Source organism: Carcharhinus amblyrhynchos, chromosome 5 (assembly GCF_965287045.1).
Source record: "Carcharhinus amblyrhynchos chromosome 5, sCarAmb.v2.hapA, whole genome shotgun sequence".
Taxonomy (NCBI): Eukaryota; Metazoa; Chordata; class Chondrichthyes; order Carcharhiniformes; family Carcharhinidae; genus Carcharhinus; species Carcharhinus amblyrhynchos.
Genome location: NC_137328.1, coordinates 5,272,088 through 5,296,267, shown reverse-complemented (window position 1 = coordinate 5,296,267; position 24,180 = coordinate 5,272,088). Strand labels below are relative to the sequence as shown.

Below are 24,180 nucleotides of genomic sequence, written 5' to 3'. Positions count from 1 at the left end.
CCCGACATCTCGGTATCACACCCAAGGCCAGGTAAATGCAGTTTGAGCTTCAGGCGTGTCTGGTCTTGAGTGGTTTCTTTGGGAGCGGTAATGGCAGGAATTGTCGATGGCAGGTGCTGCTTGGAGCTCAGCGAGGATGGTGGCAGACAGGTGGGCGAGGGCAGCAGCCAGATATTTTTGGCGCTGCCCGCAGCTTGGATGTTTGTGTATCACCACAAGGGGAATCCCTGAGTACTCGCCGCTGTTACTGAATCAACCACATTGATAGGGTGAAGAAACATGGATTCCTCAGCCAACTAACCCCCAGTGAATAATAAATATTCAACCACTTCAAAAATAAATCCAAATTCCTTTTGCTCAATATTATTCTAGGTTGTGAGATATTTCAACCTCAGTCACAGCCCCGTCACTGTGTTATAAAAACCCTGTAAAATCTCATCCCAGAAAGTATAAGAGCTAAATAATTAATCACTGGGACATCTCTCTTTGTTCTTGACAAATATCAGCAATGTCTGTACGTATCTGAAGCATTCTGCATCTGTCTGGACCTTAATGAGTCACAGAGCCCTTACAGCTCAGAAAGAGGCCATTCAGCCCCTTGGCTCCATGCCTGGCTCTCTCTAAAGCAATTCAGTCACTCCCACTCTATCCCCTGAGTCTTTCCAAAAAGCACCCATCCAATTTCCCTCTGAAATTATCGTCATCTCTGCTTCCATCACCTCCTGGTGTAGTGAGTTCCTCACCATTACCATTCACTGCATAACAATGTTCTTCTGTACATCTTTTGTAATTTGGCGTGTCAGCTACGACTCTCACCAACTTTTACAGATACAACCAGGAAGGATGCTTTCTATGATGTATCACAGCTTGGTATGGGCTCCTGCTCTGTCCAAGACTGCAAGGAACTACAAAGGGTTGTGAATGCAGCCCAATCCATCACGCAGATCAGCCTCCCATCCATTGACTCTGCTACGCTTCCCACTGTCTTGGAAAAAGCAGCCAGCATAATTAAGGACCCCACGCACTCCAGGCATTCCCTTTTCCGCCTTCTTCCATCAGGAAGAAGATGCAAAAGTCTGAGGTCATGTACCAACCAACTCAAGAACAGCTCCTTCCCTGCTGCCATCAGACTTTTGAATGGACCTACATTGCACTAAGTTGATCTTTCTCTACACCCTGTGGTGTAATCGAGCTGCACGGTGGCACAGTGGTTAGCACTGCTGCCTCACAGCATCAGGGACCTGGGTTCAATTCTCAGCTTGGATGACTGTGGAGTTTGCACATTCTCCCCGTGACTGCGTGGGTTTTCTCCGGGTGCTCCGGTTTCCTCCCACAGTCCAAAAATGTGCGGGTTAGGTTGATTGGCCGTGATAAATTATCCCTTGGATTGGAATTCTAAACTTGCTTCATTCTATCAGTCCAGTTATGACGAACACATTTCTAATTAAGCATTATGTGAGTGAGGTAGGGGCGGCGCACTGGTTATCGCTGCTGCTTCACAGCCTCAGGGAGCCAGGTTCAATTCCGGCCTTGGGTCACTGTCTCTGCATGTTCTCCTCATGTCTGCATAGGTTTCCTCCGGGTGCACCGCTCTCCTCCCATGTGCAGGTTAGGTGGATTGACCATAGTATATTACCTGTGTGCACATGTGTGTGCGTGTGTGTGCATGCATGTCCCTGGCATCCCATCCTGTGTGCGCGCTGCCTAGCATCCAGTATCTGTCGGGATAGGTTCTGACTCCCCGCGATGCTGAATTGGAGTAAGCGGTTAAGTGAAGATATGAGTGAGATCATGCTTTCAATCCAAGTGGATCAATTAAAATGGGACTCTGAGTGTGTTAATTACAGATTACTGTAAACAGGCCATTTGGTTCCATGGGTCCCTGTTACTATTTACATATCACATGAGACTGATCTTCATCTCATTCTCAATAACAGATCTATTTATTCCTTTTCCACTCATGTCCTTATCTTGAATGCGCCTCTGCTGTTGCTCTACTCTGGAAAGCCAGTTGATGAAGAATAGAACAGGAGTCACCCCGTTAGTCAGTCTTGGCTTTGTTTACAGAGTGAAATGTGACAAACACACTCCTCCTAATCCAACCACACTACACTTCCAGTGAGTGCCTCACCCTGAGTGTGCTCAAGGGAAATGCCACTAATGCTGTTTATCTGCATGTAATTGAACATAATTAATATGATTCACTTCAGCCGCTGTGTGTACACTGAGTTCCACATTCTCGCCTGTCACTGGGGAAAGAAATTTCTCCTGAATTTCCTATTGGATTTACTGGGGGGGGACTGTCACACCTTAATGGATATGGCTTTGACCAACCAGACATCTGGAAATGTCTGATTGACATCAGGATGTGGATTGGTTCTGGGATTTTGTTTTACCTCTTTTCCCCTCTCCCCCCACCTCCCAATCTCTCCCCACCCTCCGCAACATTTTGAAGTATTTACTGACGTAAAGGGTGGGATTTTGTGGCCATATTTTTCCCAAAGCTGGAAAATCCCACCTGAGATCAATGTATCTTTGTGTGGACTATCCCCTCTCCACCCCACCATTCACATGGTGGGCAGGATGGGAAAATTCCCCCCAGTATCTCTGTCCTTGGTTGACGTCCATAGCTGGGGTCTTTAGTATATAGAAACCCCATGCAGCAGAGGGAGGCTGTTCAGCCCATCGAGTCTGCATCAACCACAATCCCACCCAGGCCCTATCCCCGTAACCCCACATATTTACCCCACTGATCCCTCTAACCTACACATCCCGTGACAATTAGCGGCAATTTAGCATGAGAAACGCACCTAACCCGGCCATCTTTGGAAGGAAGCTGGAGCACTCGGAGGAAACCCACACAGACTCGGGGAGAATGTGCAGACAGTGACCCAACCTGGGAATCGAACCTGGGTCCCTGGAGCCGAGAGGCAGCAGTGCTAACCACTGTGCTACCGTGCCGCCTCACCTCTGTTTCAATGCTTTCCTTTTTCAGGCAAGGCCCAGTTCCTTCATGTTGGCGAGATCGTGGATGGCATCGACATGAGAGCAGAGGTGGGGGTTTTGTCGAGGAATGTGGTGATTGAGGGGGAGATGGAGGATTCCTGCTACGGTGACAACTGGTGTGAGTTCTTTAAGCACGACACATTTGGGGGACACCTCAAGGTGAGTTTGACTGATGGAGACAGTCCTGTGTGAACAGTAACTGTAGGCTCCAGTCTGACTTTAATTACAATTCTACAGCCAGCAATATAATTCACTTTCAAACATTTACTCTCCGAGAATTTAGGGAAATGATGAGTGCTTGTAGAGGAGTAATAGGAGAAATTTTTAATCTTTTCCATTGTCAACCGTCATGTAAATTGGATTAATTCTCTCATGCCCTCTCAGAATCGTCATGTTTCAGTGCAAAAATTCTGAATTATTCCAAACTCAATCTTTCCCCATCTGCTGATCCCAGAAATCAATCTTAACAAACTCTTCCCCACAAGGTTCAGCTTTGAAAGTTTTGTTATAAATAGAGTGGGCGGCACGGTAGCACAGTGGTTAGCACTGCTGCTTCACAGCTCCAGGGTCCTGGGTTCGATTCCCGGCTTGGGTCTCTGTCTGTGTGGAGTTTGCATATTCTCCTCGTGTCTGCATGGGTTTCCTCCGGGTACTCCGGTTTCCTCCCACAGTCCAAAGATGTGCGGGTTAGGTTGATTGGCCGTGCTGAGAAATTGCCCCTTAGTGTCCAGGGATGTGTAGGTTAGAGGAATATGGGGGTAGGGCCTGGGTGGGATTGTGTTGAGTGCAGACTCGAAGGGCCTCTTTCTGCACTGTAGAGATTCTATGATTCTAGAATGCTTATTGAGGTAATTTGAACCTGCCGTACTGCACAGAATGGCAGCAGTGAGTTGTCTCGTTGTTTCTTGCAGTAAATCTGACTAAGTAAATAACCTTTGGAGACAGTGACAGAACATGATCTTTCTTCTTGTATGTCCTCTTAAGTAGGAATGGCACGGTGGCACAGTGCTTAGCACTGCTGCATCACAGCACTAGGGACCCGGGTTCAATCCCGGCCTCGGGTCACTGACTGTGTAGAGTTTGTACATTCTCCCCATGTCTGCGTGGGTTTCCTCCGGGTGCTCCGGTTTCCTCCCACACTCCAAAGATGGCCGGGTTAGGTTGATTGGCCGTGCTAAATTGACTATTAGTGACAGGGGGTTTAGCAGGGTTACTGGGATAGGGCCTGGGGAGGGGGGGGGATTGTTGTCAGTACAGACTGGATGGCCAAATAGCCTCCTTCTGCACTGTAGGGATTCTATGATTCTAATCCGTATTTTGTTCCTCCGCCGTGTTAAAGATTTTGAAGAATTTTACATCCGTTCATCTGTCCAACGTGGAGCTGGTTCACATGGGTCAGCAGGTCATGGGCAGTTACCCCGTGCACTTTCACCTCTGTGGCGATGTGGATGAACGTGGGGGCTACAGTGCACCAACCTATCTAAAAAGTCTCGCAATTCACCATTGCTTCTCCAGATGTGTCACAGTCCACACAACCAATGGCTTGTTGGTAAGTCCTTTTATTTTATTCATTCGTGGGATACGGGCATTGTTGGCATTAGTTGCCTATCCCTAGTTGCCTTTGAACTGAGTGAGTTGCTCGGTCGTTTTCGAGGGGCGGTTAAGAACCAATGACATCGCTGTGAGTCTCGAGTCACACGTGGGCCAGACCAGGTAAGGACGTGTGGTGTTAGTGTACCTTTAAGAGTTTTAAAAAGATTTGTGCTGACGGCCTTGAGTGATGTCACTGTTGGGAGGAGAAAAAACTGTGGGCGGGTCAGGGGACAGGGATCTTATTGAAACTTACAGGATGCTGCGAGGCCTGGATAGAATGGACGTGGAGAGGATGTTTCCACTAGTAGGAGAAACTAGAACCAGAGAGGGCACAACCTCAGGCTAAAGGGACAATCCTTTAAAACAGAGATGAGGAGGAATTTCTTCAGAGTGGTGAATCTGTGGAACTCTTTGCCGCAGAAGGCTCTGAAGCCAGGTCATTGAGTGTCTTTAAGACCGAGATAGAGAGGTTCTTAATTAATAAGGGGATCAGGGCTTAAGGGGAAAAGGCAGGAGAATGGGGATGAGAAAAATATCAGCCATGATTGAATGGCAGAGCAGACTCGATGGGCCGAGTGGCCTAATTCTGCTTCTATGGTCTTCAGGTGTGCTTCACAGCTGCTTAGAATCGTAGAATTCTTACACTGCAGAAGGAGGCCATTTGGCCCATTGAGTCTGCACTGACCATAATCCCACCTAGGCCCTATCCCTGTAAGGCCATGCAATTAACCTGATAATCCCGCCTGACGCTAAGGGTCAATTTAGCAAGGCCAATCCGCCTAACCTGCACATCTTTGGACTGTGGGAGGAAATCAGAGCACTCGGAGGAAACCCACACAGACATGGGGAGAATGTGCAAACTCCACACAGACAGTCGCAGGCAAAATCAAACCCGGGTCCCTGGTGCTATGAGGCAGCAGTGCTAACCAACGCACGGCCCCCTTTTTTTAGGCACACCCCCCCCCCCCCCCCAATTGCTATTATAGTTCCTGCTTACAGAGCGATAACTCTCGCTTATCCCTCCCCCCCCCCCCCCCCCACATTGATTGATTGGCAGGCGGTCTGCGCAGGAAGTAAGTTGTGATAGGCCGACGCACCGCAGAGAGAAGCTAAACTCGTCTTGGTGTTTCTGTCCTTTGTTTCGCAGATAAGCGACACCATTGGCTATGACACGCTGGGTCACTGTTTCTTCCTGGAGGACGGCATTGAGCAGAGGAACGTTCTTTACCATAACCTCGGCCTTGTCACCAAGCCTGGCACCCTTCTGCCCACCGACAGGAACGATCTGATGTGCCCCTTGATTCGTAACAATGTTTATGGCAATTACACCCCGGTGCCAGCGACTGACTGCAAGTAAGTGAGCCGCGCCCATTCCTTGTCTGATCCGCTGGGAGGATTGGGGGTTGATAATGGCCGGAAGAGACAACACTTGCCAAGCCTGGTTTTTATTTTCTTGGAGTGCTCGGGCGTATGGAGCGCTAACGACGTTCAACCTGCTCGGGTGGAATTTTCTGTGACTTGTGAAATTGGGACAGAAAGTAAAGACCGCCCCCTCCCCCCCAAACCCCCCAACTCCGGGGTAAAAGATGGAGGAAATTCAGGCATGAGTGGGCCACTACATCACACCCAAATCCCCTCGCTGTCTCGTGCGCCCGAATGCATCCCATTCTATTCACTCTGTCCCTGGGCTAAAAACCAGAAGCACAAGTTCCCTGCACTTGCATTGGTTGATGGAAATTGAGGGATAGCAAGGGCAAGTGGGGTTGACAGACGAATGGCCTTATTGTTCTCGTTGAATGGTGTGGCTGTTCACAAAGGACTGATGAAGAGAGACTGAGTAGACCGGGGCTATACTCACTCTAATTCAGAAGAATGAGGGGAGATCTTACAGAAACATATAAGATTATGAAGGGAATAGATAAGATAGAAGCAGGGAAGTTGTTTCCACTGGCGGGTGAAATTAGAACCAGGTGGCATGGCCTCAGAATAAGGGGAAGCAGATTTAGGATTGAGGTGAGGAAAACTTCTTCACACAAAGGGATGTGAATCTGTGGAATTCTCTGCCCAGTGAAGCAGTTGAGGTTCCCTCATTGAATGTTTTTAAGGCAAGGATAGATATATTTTTGAACAGTAAAGGAATTAAGGGTTATGGTGAGCGGGCGGGTAAGTGGAACTGAGTCCGCAAAAAGATCAGCCATGATCTTATTGAATGGCGGAGCAGGCTCGAGGGGCCAGATGGACTACTCCTGCTCCTAGTTCTTATGAGTGGCCTGCTCCCAGCTTCAATCTCTGATGCTAAGCTAACTTCCTAATTCTCTGAGGGCAGAGGACACCTCCCCAAGACAGTGACAGTTGTTTGTTTTTTTAAGAGTGACTCAGCTGCAAATCTCTCCCTTTCTCCCTCAGGGCGGTTTCTACTTTCTGGATTGCCAATCCCAACAACCACCTCATCAACAACGCGGCTGCAGGCTCTCAGGTATGTTCCTATTCGAGCCGGGTTAATTGTCACACGCTGGCTGTTTCTGTGGCGTGGATAGGGTGTGATGGAGGGGAGACAAGGGGGAGAAAACTTAGCCAATATGGTTGGGTGGTGCCCAATGTTTGGTATTGGTCATGAACCATGACCAACACACTATAGTAAGAAGTCTCACAACAGCAGATTAAAGTCCAACAGGTTTATTTGGTAGCACAAGCCACTAGCTTTTAGAGTGATGCTCCAAAAGCTAGTGGCGTTTGCTACCAAATAAACCTGTTGGACTTTAACCTGGTGTTGTGAGACTTCTTACTGTGTTTACCCCAGTCCAATGCCAGCATCTCCACATTGTATGTGCATGTAATGAACAACCCTGCTGGAACACACGCCAAATGTTATTGGAGTACAGCATTGCATGCTTGAAGGAGTTAAACTTTTTCTTCCATTTTTAAGATCCAAATGTTCTTTTTTGCCTTTGTGAGCCGTAAGTCGCTGGAGGGGGTGGGTATGGAGATGGGGTGTGAGCCAATGACAACATGGTGAGGGCGAAGGGGCATCTGACTCCTTAGCGATTGATGAGATCAACAGGCTGTCACCTTAACCAATGAGATTTAAGGGTTGGGAAAGGAAGAGCAGAACAACGGGGAATGGAATTGTGTGAGTTCGAGTCAAATCAGGTCCAGAAAGAGAAATAAAGAGAGGGAAAGAAAGATTGGTTTCAGAGAGAGGAAGAGAAAGAAGAGACAATTAAAACTAAAAGAAATAAAAATGTTACAAGCAAAAAATCTCCAGTAATTCATTTCTGAAAGGAGGAGACTTCACCATTTTTAAAAAATGTTCACTTTCTGGGCCAGAGAGGTAGAGTGGGAGTCATCAACAGTGGTCACATTGTGAATAGGTATTCGTGCTATTAATAACCAAACTTTCTGCGGTGAATTTAATGGGCCACTAATATCCAGCAAGTTCCTAATGGGGAGGGTGAGGGCAGGATGCTGCTTGTGCAATGCAAATACAGTCAATTGGGACTGGCTTAGTGGTTAAAAAAAAAGGCTAGCATGGACAAGTTGGGCCGAGGGGCCTGTTTCAATGCTGTAAAGCACTATAACCCAACTGAAGGAATGGTGAGCTGTGCCGATTTTCCATTCATGCTGTATTTTGTCCATGTCACAAGTCGCTGGATGATGGGCACCGAACACCAGAACATCCTTAAACCGTGATGGACAATAACATTCAAACTGCCGTCCTCCCCATTGGTATGTGAATGGCCATTCTGACCATTTTGTCCCGTTACTGAAGAAACTCTGTGTGCCCTCTTCCCTTTTGGGTTCAGGTGTTGGATTGGTTGCAGATTGTGAGCAGTTCCGTTGTCTTGGTTCTTGATAATGGACTGAGTTCTATTGGAGAGATACTCTTGCATTCTTTTGTAATTTGTGTGGTGCAGGTATCGCTGGCTGGGCCAGCATTTATTGCTCTTGTGGCCATTTCAGAGGGCATTTTTAAGAGACACCCAGCTGTGGGTCTCGAGTCACATGTAGGCCAGACAGGGTAAGAACAGCAGATTTCCCTCCCCAAAAGACATTAGTGAATCAGATGGGTTTTTCCGACAATCATCATTCGACTTTTAATTCCAGATTCTTATTGAATTCAGATTTCTCCATCTGCAGTGATGGGATTTGAACCCGGGTCACCGGAGCATGAGCTGGGTTTCTGGATTAATAGTCTAGTGGTAATACCACTAAGCCATCACCTCCCCAGCCACCATGATGAGGATCCAGCTTTCCTTTTCCCAATTTATTAATTAATTGAATTTACATTCCATCAACTGCTGTGGTGGGATTCGAATCCAGGTCCCCAGAACATTAACCTGCTTCTCTGGATTAATAGGCCAGCGAAAAGACCACTATGCCACAATCTCCCCTGATATTTCCTATGATCTTATTCAGCAGAGTGTTCAATAAGAATGATTTTCGAGATTACTTATATTTTTTGCAAGTGAGATACTTCAAGTGCTGATTGGAAACGGTTCTTAACACTGACTTTGGTGTTTGTTATCAGAATAAATTCAGCTTTTTTTTTTAATCCCATTCAAAATCATGCAAGCTGCCTTGTTTTACTGTTTGCGTTAGGATACTGGGATATGGTACGTGTTCCACAAAGTTCCCACTGGAGACTCCCAAGGGTTGCTCCCTGAAACTAAATCTGAACTGACTCCACTGGGCATTTTCTACAACAACAGAGTCCATTCAAATTTCAAGGTAAGTGTCCCCCTGCCCCCTCGTCGTCTCAGAGAATGGAACAGCATGAGGAGTCCATTCGGCCCATCATGCCTGTGCGGGCACTTTGATAGACCTATCCCATTAGTCATACTCCCACTAGTCTTTTCCCCCAGAGTCCTGCAGATTTTCTCCATTCAACTTTCCCCTTTGACAGTTAATTTTAAACCTCCTACTTCCCAATTATTAACAGCTTCCTGTCTGCATTTTAAAAAAAAGCTTCCTCATATCGTCTCTGGTTCTTTTGCCATTTTAACTCTAAGTTTTGACTTCAGGATAGCACCAATGGGATTTATTTATAACCTTCTGCTTAGAAACTCTTCATTTTTTTTGCCTCCATTCCATTTTGTTTAGGTTGTTTTAATATCGGAGATTGGCACTCACCCTTCCCCCTTCCCCATCTCAGAACCCCACAGTGCAGAAGCAGAGCATTTGGCCCATCAAGCCTGCGACTGACTCTCCGAAGGAGCAACTCCCCAGACCCTATCCCATAACCCTACTTATTTACCTCGCTAATCCCCCTAACCTATGCATCATTGGACACTAAGGGGCAATTTAGCATGGACAATTCACCTAACCCAGATTGTAGGAGAAAGCTGGAGCACCCGGAGGAAACCCATGCAGTCACGGGGAGAACGGGCAGAGTCCACACAGACAGTGACCCAAGCCGGGAATTGAACCCACGTCCCTGGCGCTGTGAGGCAGCAGTGCTAACCACTGTGCCACCGTGCCGCGCATCCCTGGAGGTACATTGTATTCCTGGAAGTTTCTTCAAGTGATCTTCTGCCTCCAACTGTCCTATCCCACCCCCCCACTGATCACATGTGCGTTGTCATGGCGACCATCTTCCCACACCATATTGGAAAGCAAAAGATTCCCTGGTCTCCAATTGGTTAGTTCTAATTGTCGATCAAGCAAACCTTACTTTCTCCCATCTCCAGTTGGTCAAGAAAAGCGTTCAGGTCAATGAAAATAAGACCTTTCTGTGGCTGCAGCAGTGTTCCAGAGATTATAGAATCATTGAATCCCTACGGTGCAGAAGAAGGCCATTCAGCCCATCGAGTCTGCACCTACCATAACCCCATGTACTTACCCTGGCTAGTTCCCCTGACACTAAGGGTCAATTTAGCACGGCCAATCTGCCTAACCCCCACATCTTTGGATTGTGGGAGGAAACCGGAGCACCCGGAGGAAACCCACGCAGACACGGGGAGAACATGCAGACGGCGCACACACACACACACACACACACACACACACACACACACACACACACAGTGACCCAAGCCGGGAATCGAACCCAGGTTCCTGGTGCTGTGAGGCAGCAGCACTAAAATGTTCAATTCCTTGGAGACACCAAGATTGGCATCCTCTGGTCCCTCCCCCCTCGTTGCAAAGTGCTTTCCGGTTGACGGGCAGCTAAAGCCTGGAGATTTCTTCTGAGCTTCTGTATGATGCTGAAATAAAGCGATGGGATGTAGACTGCAGCTCAGCGGGTTAGTGAATGACCGTGTGCCATTGATATTGATCTTGGCTAGAAGGTAAAACAGTTGTGCCACAGTTTATTTTTCCAGAGGTAGACTTCCACATTCCACACCAGGAGGAATATCCCACAGCATGTTCTCACTCGCTGAGTTTGATATTCTGATTTTTGTTTAGTGTTGATTTCTTTCTATTTTACATTGCTTCTTTTTCTGATTTTCCTTCAACTCCTTCCATTTTTCTTGTCCTTTGGCTTTTATCTAAAATCGCAAGTTTACAAGTTCCTTTCTCTCTTCTGCTTTCCCCCTTTGCCTCCCTCTCTCTCCCTGTACACTCCCTACCGCCAAGCAGTTGAGCTTACAAGGGGCACATTCAATGGACCCTCGGCCATTCTCTGCTGGACCTCTCTAAGCTCTCGCACTGTCTGGCTCATCGCTCACCTCATGGGATAGAATTGGTTTCCTCTGGGTTCAAACCCTGTCTGTTCCGCCCCCACCTCCTCAGCACCCCATTTAACCCTTTGGAGACTTGAGGCTGACACCTTGCCTTGAAAGAAAGAACTTGAATTTATATAGCGCCTTTCACAACCCAAAGGGCTTCACAGCGAATAATATTTTTATTGTTTGAAATGCACAATGTTGTATGTGGAATAGGTCAGCAGAGGCAGAAGTTCCTTCATCAAAATCCTTTTATTTACAAACTGTAACATAGTGCTAGCAGGAAGCAGTCTACCCCCAGAGGGTATCAGAGGAACTGCCTTCCCAGTTCAGTACAAGGCAAAGACTCCCTGATTTGGCCCATCAATTAGATCCTTAATCAGGGAGCTCATACTCCAATAAGCCAACCTCAATGGCCTGATTGAAGTCATTATAGCATTGTGACAAATGAGGTTGTGCACAGTGAGATCCCACAAAGAGCACTGAAACAGGGACCGGATGCTCTGTCTCATTGATGTTGATTTAGGGTTAGGAATTGGCCAGGATATCTACAGTGAGCAACCTGCCATGGGCCAGAGTTTTCAGATGTCGGACATGCTGTCATCACAGCCAAAACTCTATTCACTGCAGCGGGACTGGATAATCCCAGCCGTGGATGAGGTCAGAGAATTCCGGCCAGGATTTCCAGTAAAGATCTATCCAAATGTCTGTCAAGCCTGAGACATTCCTAGATGTAAACGTTCTGGCCGTTTTATCCAGTTACTGAAGTGTGCCCTCTTCCCATCTTTCCCGTTTATGGTTTAGATTTTGGAATGGCTGTAGATTGCAGGCGCTTCTGTAAACACCCAAACACTTCCAGAGACTTGGTTCTCGATTGTATAATGCACTGGGTTCTCCTGGAGGATTAACTCTTGCATTGTTCTGTAAGAATAACGAGTAACGCTGTAATGTTGAGGTGGTGGACTTTATGTAATGGTTCTCGGTTCCCTTGTTGCTAGGCTGGTTTATTCATCGACAAGGGAGTGAAGATCACCAACGCCAGTGCTGATGACCCAAGAGAGTATCTCTGTTTAGACAACAATGCAAGGTGAGTCAGGGCATTGACCCTTGGGTTAATTATCTGGGAAATGTAATATTTTCTTTAATCATTCATGGGACGTGGGCATCACTTGTGAGGCCAGCTATTAATAACCATCAATAGCTGCCCTTCAGCTGAGTGCCTTGTTAGGCCATTTAAGAGCCAACCACATTACCTGGGATCACGCGTAGGCCAGACCAAGTAAACACAGCAGATTTCCCCCCCAAAGGGGCATTAGTGAACCAAATGGGTTTTTACGACAATCGATGATTGTTTTGTGATCACCCTCACTGAGACTAGCTTTCAATTCCATCTTTTATTAATCAAATTTCAATTCCATCAGCTGCCATTGGTGGATTTTCAACCTGTGTCTCCCACAGCATTAACCTGAACCTCTGGATTACCATTACAATGACATCGCTGTGTCTCTCCCATTTCTCTGTACGGTCAACATAAAATTAACTTCCTATCTAATGGGGATGGAACGAGCTTGGGTTTATATAGTACCTTTATAAGGACATTTTCTTGGAGTGTAGGAGGTTTAGGGGTGATCTTATAGAAGTCTATAAAATAATGAAGGGCGTAGATCGGTTAGTTAGTCAATATCTTTTCCCAAAGGTAGGGGAGTCTAAAACTAGAGGGGCATAGGTTTAAGGTGAGAGGGGAGAGATAAGGAGTGTCCAGAGGGGGCAATTTTTTTCACTCCTAGGGTGGTGAATGTCTGGAACAAGCTGCCATCACACACCGCAATCATATTTCACCGGGAGCACCTTCTGGTTTAGTGAAATCCAATCAGTTTTGCTTATGGAGAGGAAATGTTATATTGTAGAGTCATTAAGGCACAGAAGGAGACCATTCAGCCCATTGATTCCATGCCGACGCTTTCTAGAGCAATCCAGTCCTGTTTCTCCCCCCCTATCCTGGAGCCTGGGAAGTTTGTTTCCCTCGAGGTGTACGCCTAATTTGCTTCTGGAATGACTCATCGTCATTTCTCCTGCGTTTCCTGTGATGTCACGTCCTGTCCTGTGCTGTAATGGTGTCAAGTAGGCCATGATTAAAGAACAGCAGATAGAGGCAGGAGGAAGCCACCAGGCCCGTTGAGCCTGCCCCGCCATTCGATACGATGATGGCTGGTCAGTGTTGGCCTCAGCTCCTTTCCTGTGTCGTTTCGCCGTCTCCCTTCGTTCCTCGATCCATCAAATATTTATCCGTCTTCACTTTAAATACTCCTAATGATTCTGCCTCCCGTTGTCGCACTCACCTTTCCGAAGCCCGAGTTCTCCCCCATCGCAGCATCCAGTCATACTTGGGGCGTTTTTCAACAACTTTTGTCTTTTTTACCCATTTGTGTTAAGGTTCCGTCCGCACCAAGATGCCGATCCACAGAAACCGCGCGTCGCCGCCCTCATTGACAGGCTGATAGCGTTCAAAAATAATGACCACGGTGCATGGGTGCGAGGAGGAGACATTGTCTTTCGGAATTCCGGGTAGGTGATGTTCCAACGCCCTCCTGTTTCTGCTTTCTTTTTTATCGGGTTTGAAAGGAGAGGCTTAAGGCCTTCACGGTGAATCTACAGATCTACTCAGGCCACTCGGCCCAACTCCTCCACATTGGCACTCATGCGCTATTCGAGCCTCATTCCAGTCATAGTTCATGGCTCTCGGTCAGCGCACCCGTCCTAATCCTCACTCCCTCACTATCCAGCTCCTCCTTAAATCCATCAATGGTATTCACCCTCTGTGGTAGTGAGTTCCAATCATTGAATTCCTACAGTGCAGAAGAAGACCATTCGGCCCATTTGAGTCTGCACCGTCAACAATCCCACCCAGGCCCGATTCCCATAACCCCACATACTTACCCCACTAGCCCACCCTGACACTAAGGGGCAATTTAGGCCAATCAACCTAACCCATACGTCTTTGGTGTGTGGGAGGAAACCGGAGCACTCGGAGGAAACCCATTTAGACACGGGGAGAATGTGCAAACTCCGCACAGAGAGTGACCTGAGACTGGAATTGAACCCGGGTCCCTGGTGCTGTGAGGCAGCAGTGCTAACCATTGTGCTGCCCAGGTTATGACCATTGTTATGTTTCCAATGCCTGCTTCTATTTATTTCCATGTTTTCCTTGCATTCCTTGACTAACTCTGGAACCGGTTTCCAGGCCATTCCCAATCCAGGGATGTAGCCAAGGGTTACAAGTTCCTCCATTGTATACCAGTTAGTCCACTCCTGCCCTCACTCAGTGCAATGCACAGACACCTCATCTTCTTTAACATAAATAGGTGTCTCAAAGCTGCCTGCTTCTTACAGATGTAATCAAACAAAGATCGAGACTGGGTGGTAGCAGGAGGAGGGGTGGGGACCAAAAGCTTGGTGAGAGCGAGGTTACTTTTAACAAGGTTAGAGAGACAGAGACGTGCACTTGGGGCAGCATGGTGGTTAGCACTGCAGTCTCTCAGTGCCAGGGGTCTGGGTTCGATTCCCGGCTTGGGTCACTGTCTGTGTGGAGTTTGCATGTTCTCCCCATGCCTGCATGGGTTTCCTCTGGGTGCTCCGGTTTCCTCCCACAGTCCAACGATGTGCGGGTTAGGTGGATTGGCCATGCTAAATTGCCCCTTAGGGGGACTAACTAGAGTGAATGCACAGGGTTGTGGGGATAGGGTCTGGGTGGGATTGTGGTTGGTGCCGACTCAATGAGCCAAATAGCCTCCTTCTGCAGGGTAGGGATTCTATAATTCTATAACAATCAAACAGGTTGAGTCATTAACCTGCAAATTCTTCCACCACACACCAGTGATGGGTGGTAAGAGCGGGAGAGACTCCTGGTGCAGTAGAGAGTGAAAAAGACAAATGGTATGTTGGCCTGATTGTGAGATCAAGTACAGGAGCAGGGATGTCATGCTGCAATTATACAGGGCCTGGGTGAGACCACACCAATACTGTGTGCAATTTTGGTTGTCTTGTATGAGGAAGGATGTCCTTGTTCTAGAGGGAGTGCAGTGATGGTTTACCAGCCTGAATCTGGGAATAGTGGGACTGATTTATAAGGAGAGATTGAGTTGGTTAGGATTATATTCACTTGTGTTTAGAAGAATGAGGGGGAAATCTCATAGAAACCTACAAAATTCCAACAGGACTGGACAGGGTAAATACAGGAAGGGTGTTTCCAATGATAGGGTGTCCAGAACCAGGGGTTGTTGTCTAAGGATAAGGGATAACTCTTTTAGGATTGAGATGAGGAGAAATTTCTTCACCCAGAAAATGGTAAGCCTATGGAATTCTCTACCACAGAAAGAAGTGTATGTTTTCAAGAAGGGTTTAGATTTGGCTCTTGGGGCTAAAGGGATCAAAGGATATGGGGGGAAGGGGGATCAGGATATTGGATTGGATGATCAGCCCTGATCGTAATGAATGGCAGAGCAGACTCGAAGAGCCAAATGGCTTCCTCCTCCTCCTATTGTCTATGTTTCTAAGGTTAGTCGTGTGATGGCAAGAAATTGGAACCCTTACCACCACGAGCCATAGCTCCAGGCCGCAACATGTGTGTAATAGGGCGCGTTGCCACAGTAACTCAAACTTCCTCTGGTGAATTGTAACACATCCCCACCAGAGGTGCAGGGCAATTTGAGGAGTAAGTTCCAGAATGTAGGCCAAGAAGACTACCAATGGTGGGGCAGTAAAGGAGGAGGGGGTGTGGGTGGGCCTGGTGTGCTAGACTCAGACGAGTGGAGTTCTGAGGGTGGAGTGTGGGGGTTGGGCTGGATAAGGTTAGGGAGATGAGAGAAGGAGAAACAGCTGCATTTCTATAGTGCCTTCCACAGCCCCAGGATATGTCCAAACCACTCTGCAGCCAATCAAGTACTTTTGAAGTGTGGTCACTGTTGTAAAGTAGGAAACACAGCACTTCTGTTGACACTTCCCGCTGCCTCACAAAGCAGCCAGCATAATTAAGGACCCCATGCACCCCGGACATTCTCTCTTCCACCTTCTTCCGTCGGGAAAAAGGTACAAAAGTCTGAGGTCACGTACCGACCGACTCAAGAACAGCTTCTTCCCTGCTGCTGTCAGTCTTTTGAATGGACCTACGTCACATTAAGTTGATCTTTCTCTACACCCTGGCTATGACTGTAACACTACATTCTGCACTCTCTCCTTGTCTTCTCTATGAATGGTATGCTTTGTCTGTATAGTGCGCAAGAAACAATACTTTTCACTGTATACTGATATATATGCCAATAATAAATCAAATCAAAATCAAATAGCAAATTTATGCCAACAGCAATGTGATAACTGATTATCTGTGTTTTAGTGATGTTGGTTTTGGGATAAATAATGTCCAGGATACTGGGGAAATATTCCCTGCTCCTCTTCAAATCAGTGGTCCCAGGATCCCTTATATTCCACTGGGGATGGAGCCTCGGTTTAACATCTCAGCTGAAACTTAGTGCTTTAGACAGTGCTGCACTCCCTCGGTGCCGCACTGGGAGTGCCAGCCTTGATTTTTGCGCTCAAGACCCGAGTGGGCCTTGAACCCATGGCCGTCTGGCTCGGTGGTAAGAGTGCTACACGGCTGGCAGTAACTGGGATGTGTTGAGTGGATTTTAAAAGGAGGATATCCCATGATGGCAAAGTGTTAGCGAGAGTGCGGGAAAAAATTATGAGAATGGTTCCAGGGACAAGGAACTTAGATAATGAAGATAGATTGGAGAAATTAGGGCCATTTGCCTTGGAGAAAAGAGATTTGATCACGGTGTTCAAAGTCACTAAAGGAGAGAAGGGTGGAGAAGTTTAGGGAGGATTTTCCACAGCTGTAGTCACAGCTGATTGAAATCGGGGATGTATCAGGCAGTTTACCCACTGTCTATTTCAGTTTGCACATACACCGCACAAATGCAGGGGTGCGAGGAAATGTTAGCCCTGGTGTTAAAATTGCAAAGAAGTAAAGCTGTTCCTTTTAAGGAATTGGTAGTGTTTCACACTGGGCACGATTACAGAACGGGTTCCCCTAAAAGCCATCTCTCGGTAAGTTCTCGTTTGTTAATCTTTCTGACTCCAATTTTCTTTTGTACGGGGACTGCCTGCAAACCCGTCTGAGCACCAGTGTTTGTCATTGGCCAGCTTATGTTTTAAAAGCCTTGGTTTTCACTCGACAGGAAATGTAACAAAGGTGTTGATTTTAACACGCAGTACATTTCACACGGCACAGTGACTGTGTGCGCACACGTGCAGTTTAGAAGGAAGGTCAGTATCAGTTTCAGTTCCCTGGGGTAAGCTTGCCTGTGCTTATCATTTCCCTTTTAACTTTGCAGGTTTTCTGACAATGGGATTGGCCTGTCGTTTGCAAGGTGAGAGAGAGAGAGACGGGCTCGTACGCTGTGTAGGAAACAGAAATGACCAGAAATGCACAGTGAGAGGAGTTAACATCTCGTCCTCCGGGCTTGGTTAGAGCTCGGTGCCTTTTCTCCCCGTGGTTGTGAGCTGTCAGCTGAGAGCTTGCAGTCGCTGCAGGTTTATCTTAAAATTAGTAAATTACCCACCCCACAGCTGATGCCATCAGTGCCCACCCTGGGCTATATCTGGTGAATGACATTGGCATCCATTACACAGGCAGTGTTTAACCCACTGTCTGTTTCAGACAGTTTGCACATACACCGCACAAATGCAGGGGTGCGAGGAAATGTTAGCCCTGGTGTTAAAATTGCAAAGAAGTAAAGCTGTTCCTTTTAAGGAATTGGTAGTGTTTCACACTGGGCATAATTACAAAACAGGTTCCCCTAAAAGCCATCTCTCGGTAAGTTCTCGTTTGTTAATCTTTCTGACTCCAGCCTCCACGGAGCTTGTTAATACTTGTCAGTTTCTGGGAGGTTTGTGTAGATTCCTTTGTGAGTCCGTTTTGGGGAATGTGGTTTCGCTAAGGGGATAGTAAGAAGCCTTAACACCAGGTTAAAGTCCAACAGGTTTATCTGGAATCACAAGCTTTCGGAGCGCTGCTCCTTCAGCTGAGTGGAGAGGTGGGTTCACAGACACGGTGTATATATAGGCACACACTCAATTACAAGATAAAAGTTGGAATGAGAGTCTTTTCAGGTACAGACGGTGTGAGTGGGGAGAGGGATAATCACAGGTGAAAGAGCTGTGACATGTCTCAAGCCCAGGCCATGACAAAGCAGAATTGCCAAGCAGAGACTGATAGCCAAGTTCCGCACACATGAGGACGGCCTCAACCAGGATCTTGGGTTCACCTCACACTATCTGTAACCCTCACCATTTTGCCTGGGCTTGTAAAATCCTGGCTTGAGACAATTCACGCCTCTTTATCCTGTGATTATCCCCCTGTCCACTCGCACTGTCTGTATCTGTAAAGATTTGATTACCTGTAAAGACTCGCATCCCAACCATTATCTTGCAATTGTGTCTCTGTCTATATATGCCAAGGACCCAGGTTCAATTCCTGGCTTGGGTCACTGTCTATGTGGAGTCTGTACATTCTCTCTGTGTCTGCATGGGTTTCCTCCAGGTGCTCTGGTTTCCTCCCACAGTCCAGAAGACATGCGGGTTAGGTGCATTGGCCATGCTAAATTCTCCCTCAGTGTACCCGAACATGTATTGGAGTGTGGGCACTAGGGTATTTTCACGGTGACTTCATTGCAGTGTTAATGTAAGCTCACTCGTGACACTAATAAGTAAACTTAGCTTAAAGTGGGAAAAGCACTGGAAGATTTCTGTTCTGCTTTGTTCTAATGAGGAATTATTTCTGCAGCGATGGGAGCTTCCCAAAGGATGAAGGTTCAAGTCAAGAGATCTCAGAATCTTTGTTTGTTGGAGAAAGCGGGAATTATGGATCCCAGGGCGGCCAGAACAAATACTGGGGTGTCGGTGGGGTTGATGGGAAAAATCGCACGCTGCCAAGAGACAAGTAAGGCTCCTTGATTTAACCTCTGAACCCTGTGCGTGTACCTTGTTATGTAAATATTGGCTAACGTACAGTACAACAGATCTAAGTTTGCAGATGACGCCAAGATTGGTGGCATAGTGGACAGTGAAGAAGGCTATCTAGAATTGCAACGGGATCTTGATCAGTTAGGCCAGTGGGCTGACACGTGGCAGATGGAATTTAATTTAGACAAATGCGAAGTGGTGCATTTTAGTTAATCGAATCGGAGCAGGACTTACTCAGTTAATGGTAGGGCGCTGGGGAGAGTTTCAGAACAAAGAGATCCAGGGCTTACATGTTCATAGCTCCTTGAAAGTGGAGTCACCGGTGGACAGAGTGGTGAAGAAGGCATTTCATTGGTCAGAACATTGAATACAAGAGTTGGGACATCTTGTTGAAGTTGTACAAGACATTGGTAAGGCCACACTTGGAATACTGTGCACAATTCTGGTCACCCTATCATGCAAAGGATATTATTAAACTAGAAAGAGTGCAGAAAAAATTTGCTGGGATGCTACCGAAACTTGATGGTTTGAGTTATAAGCAGAGGTTAGATAGACCAGATCTTTTTTCCCTGGAGCATAGAAGGCTGAGGGGTGATCTTATAGAGGTCTATAAAATAATGACGAGCATAGATCAGCTAGATAATCAATATCTTTTCTCAAAGGTAGGGGAGTCTAAAATTAGAGGGCATTGATTTAAGGTGAGAGGGGAGAGATACAAAAGTGTCCAGAGGGGCACTTTTTTCACTCAGAAGGTGATGAGTGTCTGGAACAAGCTACCAGAGGTAGTAATAGAGGTGGGTACAATTTTGTCTTTTAAAAAGTGTTACATGGATAAGATGGGTATAGAGGGATATGGGTCAAATGTGGGCAATTGGGATTAGCTTAGTGGCTAAAAAAACGGGTGGCATGGACAAGTTGGGCTGAAGGGTCTGTTTCCATGTTGTAAACCTCTATAACTCTCTGACTCTAGCCTTGTATTCCCTGGAACGTAAAAGGTTAAAGAGTGATTTGATTGTTTGAAAGCTTTTTGGATTTTGTAAGGAATTGATAAGGAGGATGGCTGGGAGCATTGAGGAGACATGGTCTAAAATCAGAGCCAGGCTAAATTGGTAAACACTTCATTCACACAAAGGGGGACAGAGGTGGAGAACTCTCTCCCACACTGGGAGTAGATTCAAGCCCAATTACTAATCCCAAGTCGAAGATTGGAGGCGTTTGCTGGTGAAGGCTGTTGGGGTTTGTGGAGCCGAGATGGCCGGATGGGGTTGGGCTTCAGATCAACCACAAACTCATTGATTGCAGAACAAGCTTGAGGGAGTGAATGGCCAAATCCTGTGCCAATACCCTATGTAAGATTGATGTTTAACAACAAGGATGATCGCTCCCCTTTGATGCTGTCCCAAGATGTGTAGGTTAGGTGAATTGGCCATGATAAATTGCCCCTTAGTGTCCAAAGATGTGTAGGTCAGGTGAATTGGCCATACTAAATTGCCCCTTAGTGTCCAAGATGTGTAGGTTAGGTGGATTGGCCATGATAAATTGCCCCTTAGTGTCCAAAGATGTGTAAATTAGCAGGATTAGAGGGGTAAATGTGTGGTCTTATGGGGATAGGGCACGGGGTGGGCCTGGGTAAGATGCTCTATAGGAAAGTCAGTGCAGATTCAATGGGCTGAATGGCCTCCTCCTGCACTGTAGGGATTTGAAATCTACTGAAGTTCTTCAAAATGTTCAAGAAAAACGAACATTTCTCCATCTCTGTCCAAGCCCAGGGCAGCGTAAGAAAAGATTACAGGCTTCATCTGATCTGCCAAGCTGTAACTTCTGATCACCTTTGCTTTCCCAGCAACGCCCGCTCCTGCCAATATTGAACCTTCTAATTCCTGCAACCAATTTTCTCTCTAATGATGCATCCTATCCAAAAGCTCCATTTAAAATAAACCCACGCCTACCTCGTGCGATCTCTCTACGCCCTCCATTACTGAATTTAAAATAGTCTTCGCTTATTGAACCTCTTTCAGTTTGGGTGCCATCACTGGGTACCAACTCCGTTCCTCTCTCCCAGTGTAGTGCCTGAGTTGCTATCTATTATCTCGATCTTCCGTAGCCTATGTGGACATCACATTTCCTTCAGTTTATAAGTTTTATTCCTGCAGATATAAAGCTCCTTCTGTCCTTAGTTTTCTCTTAGTCTTTGAAATTCGTGACCTCCCTCTCAGCATTTAACATAGTCCCGCGCTTGGTCATAAGAGTAAAGCCTTTTTTTTTCTCTATCTACACTGTGAAGTTTTACGTATTCTGCTTTTCTGGTTTTAAAACAGGACCTTCCCCATCCGAGGATTTCAGATTTATGATGGCCCCATTCACGTCACCAAGACGACCTTCCAGAACTACGTGGCAACACCAGTCCGATTCACAAGTGCTGTAGGATTCTTTCTAAAGAACCCCTGGCAATTCCCTCCCAAGAACAGCTTATCTCTGGTGAAGTTTGGCACTAGTGTACGTTCATCTTGTTGTTTTGAAATGTCCGCGCGCGTCGTAAGATGCTTTGGAATATCGACTGCTACGCTAAAGCAGATCGCCAGGCTGCAGATTAGCAAACCGCAGCATGCATTTGAGTAGCAACCTTCAATTAGTAAAGTGTTTGCAAATGAAGCTTGTCAGTAAGCTGCATCAGGGGGATATTAGGTACAGACGATCCAAAGCTTATTTAGAGAAGACCTTAGAAAGCGGAGGGCTTTAGGGAGGGAATTCCAGGCCCGGGATCTAGGCAGCTGAAAGTGTGGCCTCCCATGTCTGAGGGGAGGAAATTGGGATGCTCCAGAGAGAATAACTGAAGGTCTGTGGCACAATGATTAGCACTGCTGCCTCTCAGTGCCAGGGACCTGGGTTCGATTCCTGGCTTGGGTCACTGTCTGTGTGGAGTTTGCACATTCTCCCCGTGTCTGTGCAGGGGTTTCCTCCGGGTGCTCCGGTTTCCTCCCACAGTCCGAAAGACGTGCTGGTTAGATTAATTGGCCGTGCTAAATTCTCCCTCAGTGTAACCCGAACAGGCGCCGGAGTTTGGGTGACTAGGGGATTTTCACAGTAACTTCATTGCAGTGTTAATGTAAGCCTACTTGTGACACTAATAAATGAACTCCTTGGATGGTTACTGCGCTGGAGGAGGTAACTGAGATAGGGAGGGCTGTAGTCATGGTGGGATCTTGGAGGTGGGGGGGTGTTAGTGAACTCGATAGAACTCACAATTATTCACAGTTAAAGTTGTTATGTGCTGTTTCAATGTGCCTTAAAGCTGGACTTTTGTCTGATTAAGATCTCCTTTTGAATGTTCTCTAATTGTTGTGTGGTTTGAGTACAAGAAGCATTGATTGTCATTCTTATGGGATGTTTGCTGCACGGATTCAGATTGCTGGATCTGCGATATTTACCTGCAATATTTATTGTGTTGATTTTTCAGTTTGGTTCCCTGTTTTGTCCCTGACTCTCTGGGAAAATGTTGACTGAGTGCTGGAGTGAAGGTTTCATAGATTCCGATCTCCCTCCTATAACTAAACTACCTGCTCCAGGCAGTGGGCGTTGGCATGTTAGCCGAGTGTGTAGCCCGTCATCGCACGCACACACATGCACCCCACCTCCCTCGCTCGCACCCCGCCTCACTCCTCAGTTTAACTCCTCTTCCGACAGGCAGCGCCTCTGGCAGTACAGCACTCCCTCAGCACGGCACTGGGAGTGTCAGCTTGGAACGTGCGCTGGAGTCTCTCTGTGAAAGTAGAGATCAGGAGTGGAAATTGGCTCAGGGCTGGTTTCACACATTAGCTCTGAGCAACGGAAACCAAGGTTAACCACACGTACGGCTCACCCCCGCGCTGCTAGTCAACATGGGATCACCTAACACAGACCAGAATAGACCAGAGCTGGCAGTTTCCGCTCTGTGAAGTGGTAGTTGGCCTTGGATAGTAACTAACTGCACAAGCTCGGTTGTGGAAATAGTCTCAAGATCATTGCACTGACACAGCACAGAACACATAGATAGTCAATATCTTTTCCCAAAGGTAGGAGAGTCTAAAACTAGAGGGCACAAAACCCAGCTTGCAGGTGGTCAGGAAAGCGAATGGGATGCTGGCCTTCATAGTGAGGGGGATTGAATATAAAAGTAGGGAGGTCTTGCTGCGGCTGTATAGGGCATTGGTGAGGCCGCAGCTGGAGTACTGTGTGCAGTTTTGGGCGCCGCACCTGCGCAAGGATATTTTGGCCTTGGAGGGAGTGCAGAGGAGGTTTACTAGGCTGATACCGGAGTTGAGGGGGTTGAGCTATGAGGAGAGGCTGAATAAATTAGGCTTGTACTCGTTAGAGTTTAGAAGAGTGAGGGGAGATCTCATTGAGACGTATAAGATGATGAATGGGATGGATAGGATAGAGTTGGAGAGACTCTTCCCGCTCAGAAAGGATAGTAGGACTAGGGGGCACAGCCTCAAGATAAAGGGGGGGCGGTTTAGAACGGAGTTGAGGAGGAACTTCTTCACTCAAAGGGTGGTGAATCTCTGGAATTCTCTGCCCGTTGAAGTGGTGGAGGCTACCTCGCTAAATATTTTTAAGACGCGGGTTGATGGGTTTTTGATAAGAGAGGGGATTAAGGGTTATGGGGAGAAGGCGGGAATGTGGAACTGAGCCACGACAGATCAGCCATGATCTTATTGAATGGCGGGGCAGGCTCGAAGGGCTAGTTGGCCTACTCCTGCTCCTATTTCTTATGTTCTTATGTTATGTTCTAGGTGAGGGGGGAGAGATATAGAAGGATCCAGAGGGGCAATTTTTTCACACAGAGAGTGGTGAGTGTCTGGAACAAGTTGTCAGTAGTGGGAGTAGAGGCGGGTACAATTTTGTCTTTTAAAAAGCA

At 47.0% G+C, this 24,180-nt stretch overlaps 1 protein-coding gene across 1 annotated transcript in view; it reads left to right on the top strand.

Annotated features, from left to right (window-relative positions):
* Window positions 1-24,180, top strand: part of cemip2 (cell migration inducing hyaluronidase 2) — a 56,645-nt gene that overhangs the window by 7,983 nt on the left and 24,482 nt on the right. Inside the window, 10 exon segments of the mRNA XM_080189576.1 lie at window positions 2,996-3,165; window positions 4,346-4,555; window positions 5,747-5,952; window positions 7,006-7,075; window positions 9,199-9,327; window positions 12,263-12,351; window positions 13,698-13,829; window positions 17,654-17,689; window positions 19,105-19,260; window positions 21,602-21,779. Coding sequence (XP_080045702.1) covers window positions 2,996-3,165; window positions 4,346-4,555; window positions 5,747-5,952; window positions 7,006-7,075; window positions 9,199-9,327; window positions 12,263-12,351; window positions 13,698-13,829; window positions 17,654-17,689; window positions 19,105-19,260; window positions 21,602-21,779 — 1,376 coding nt within the window.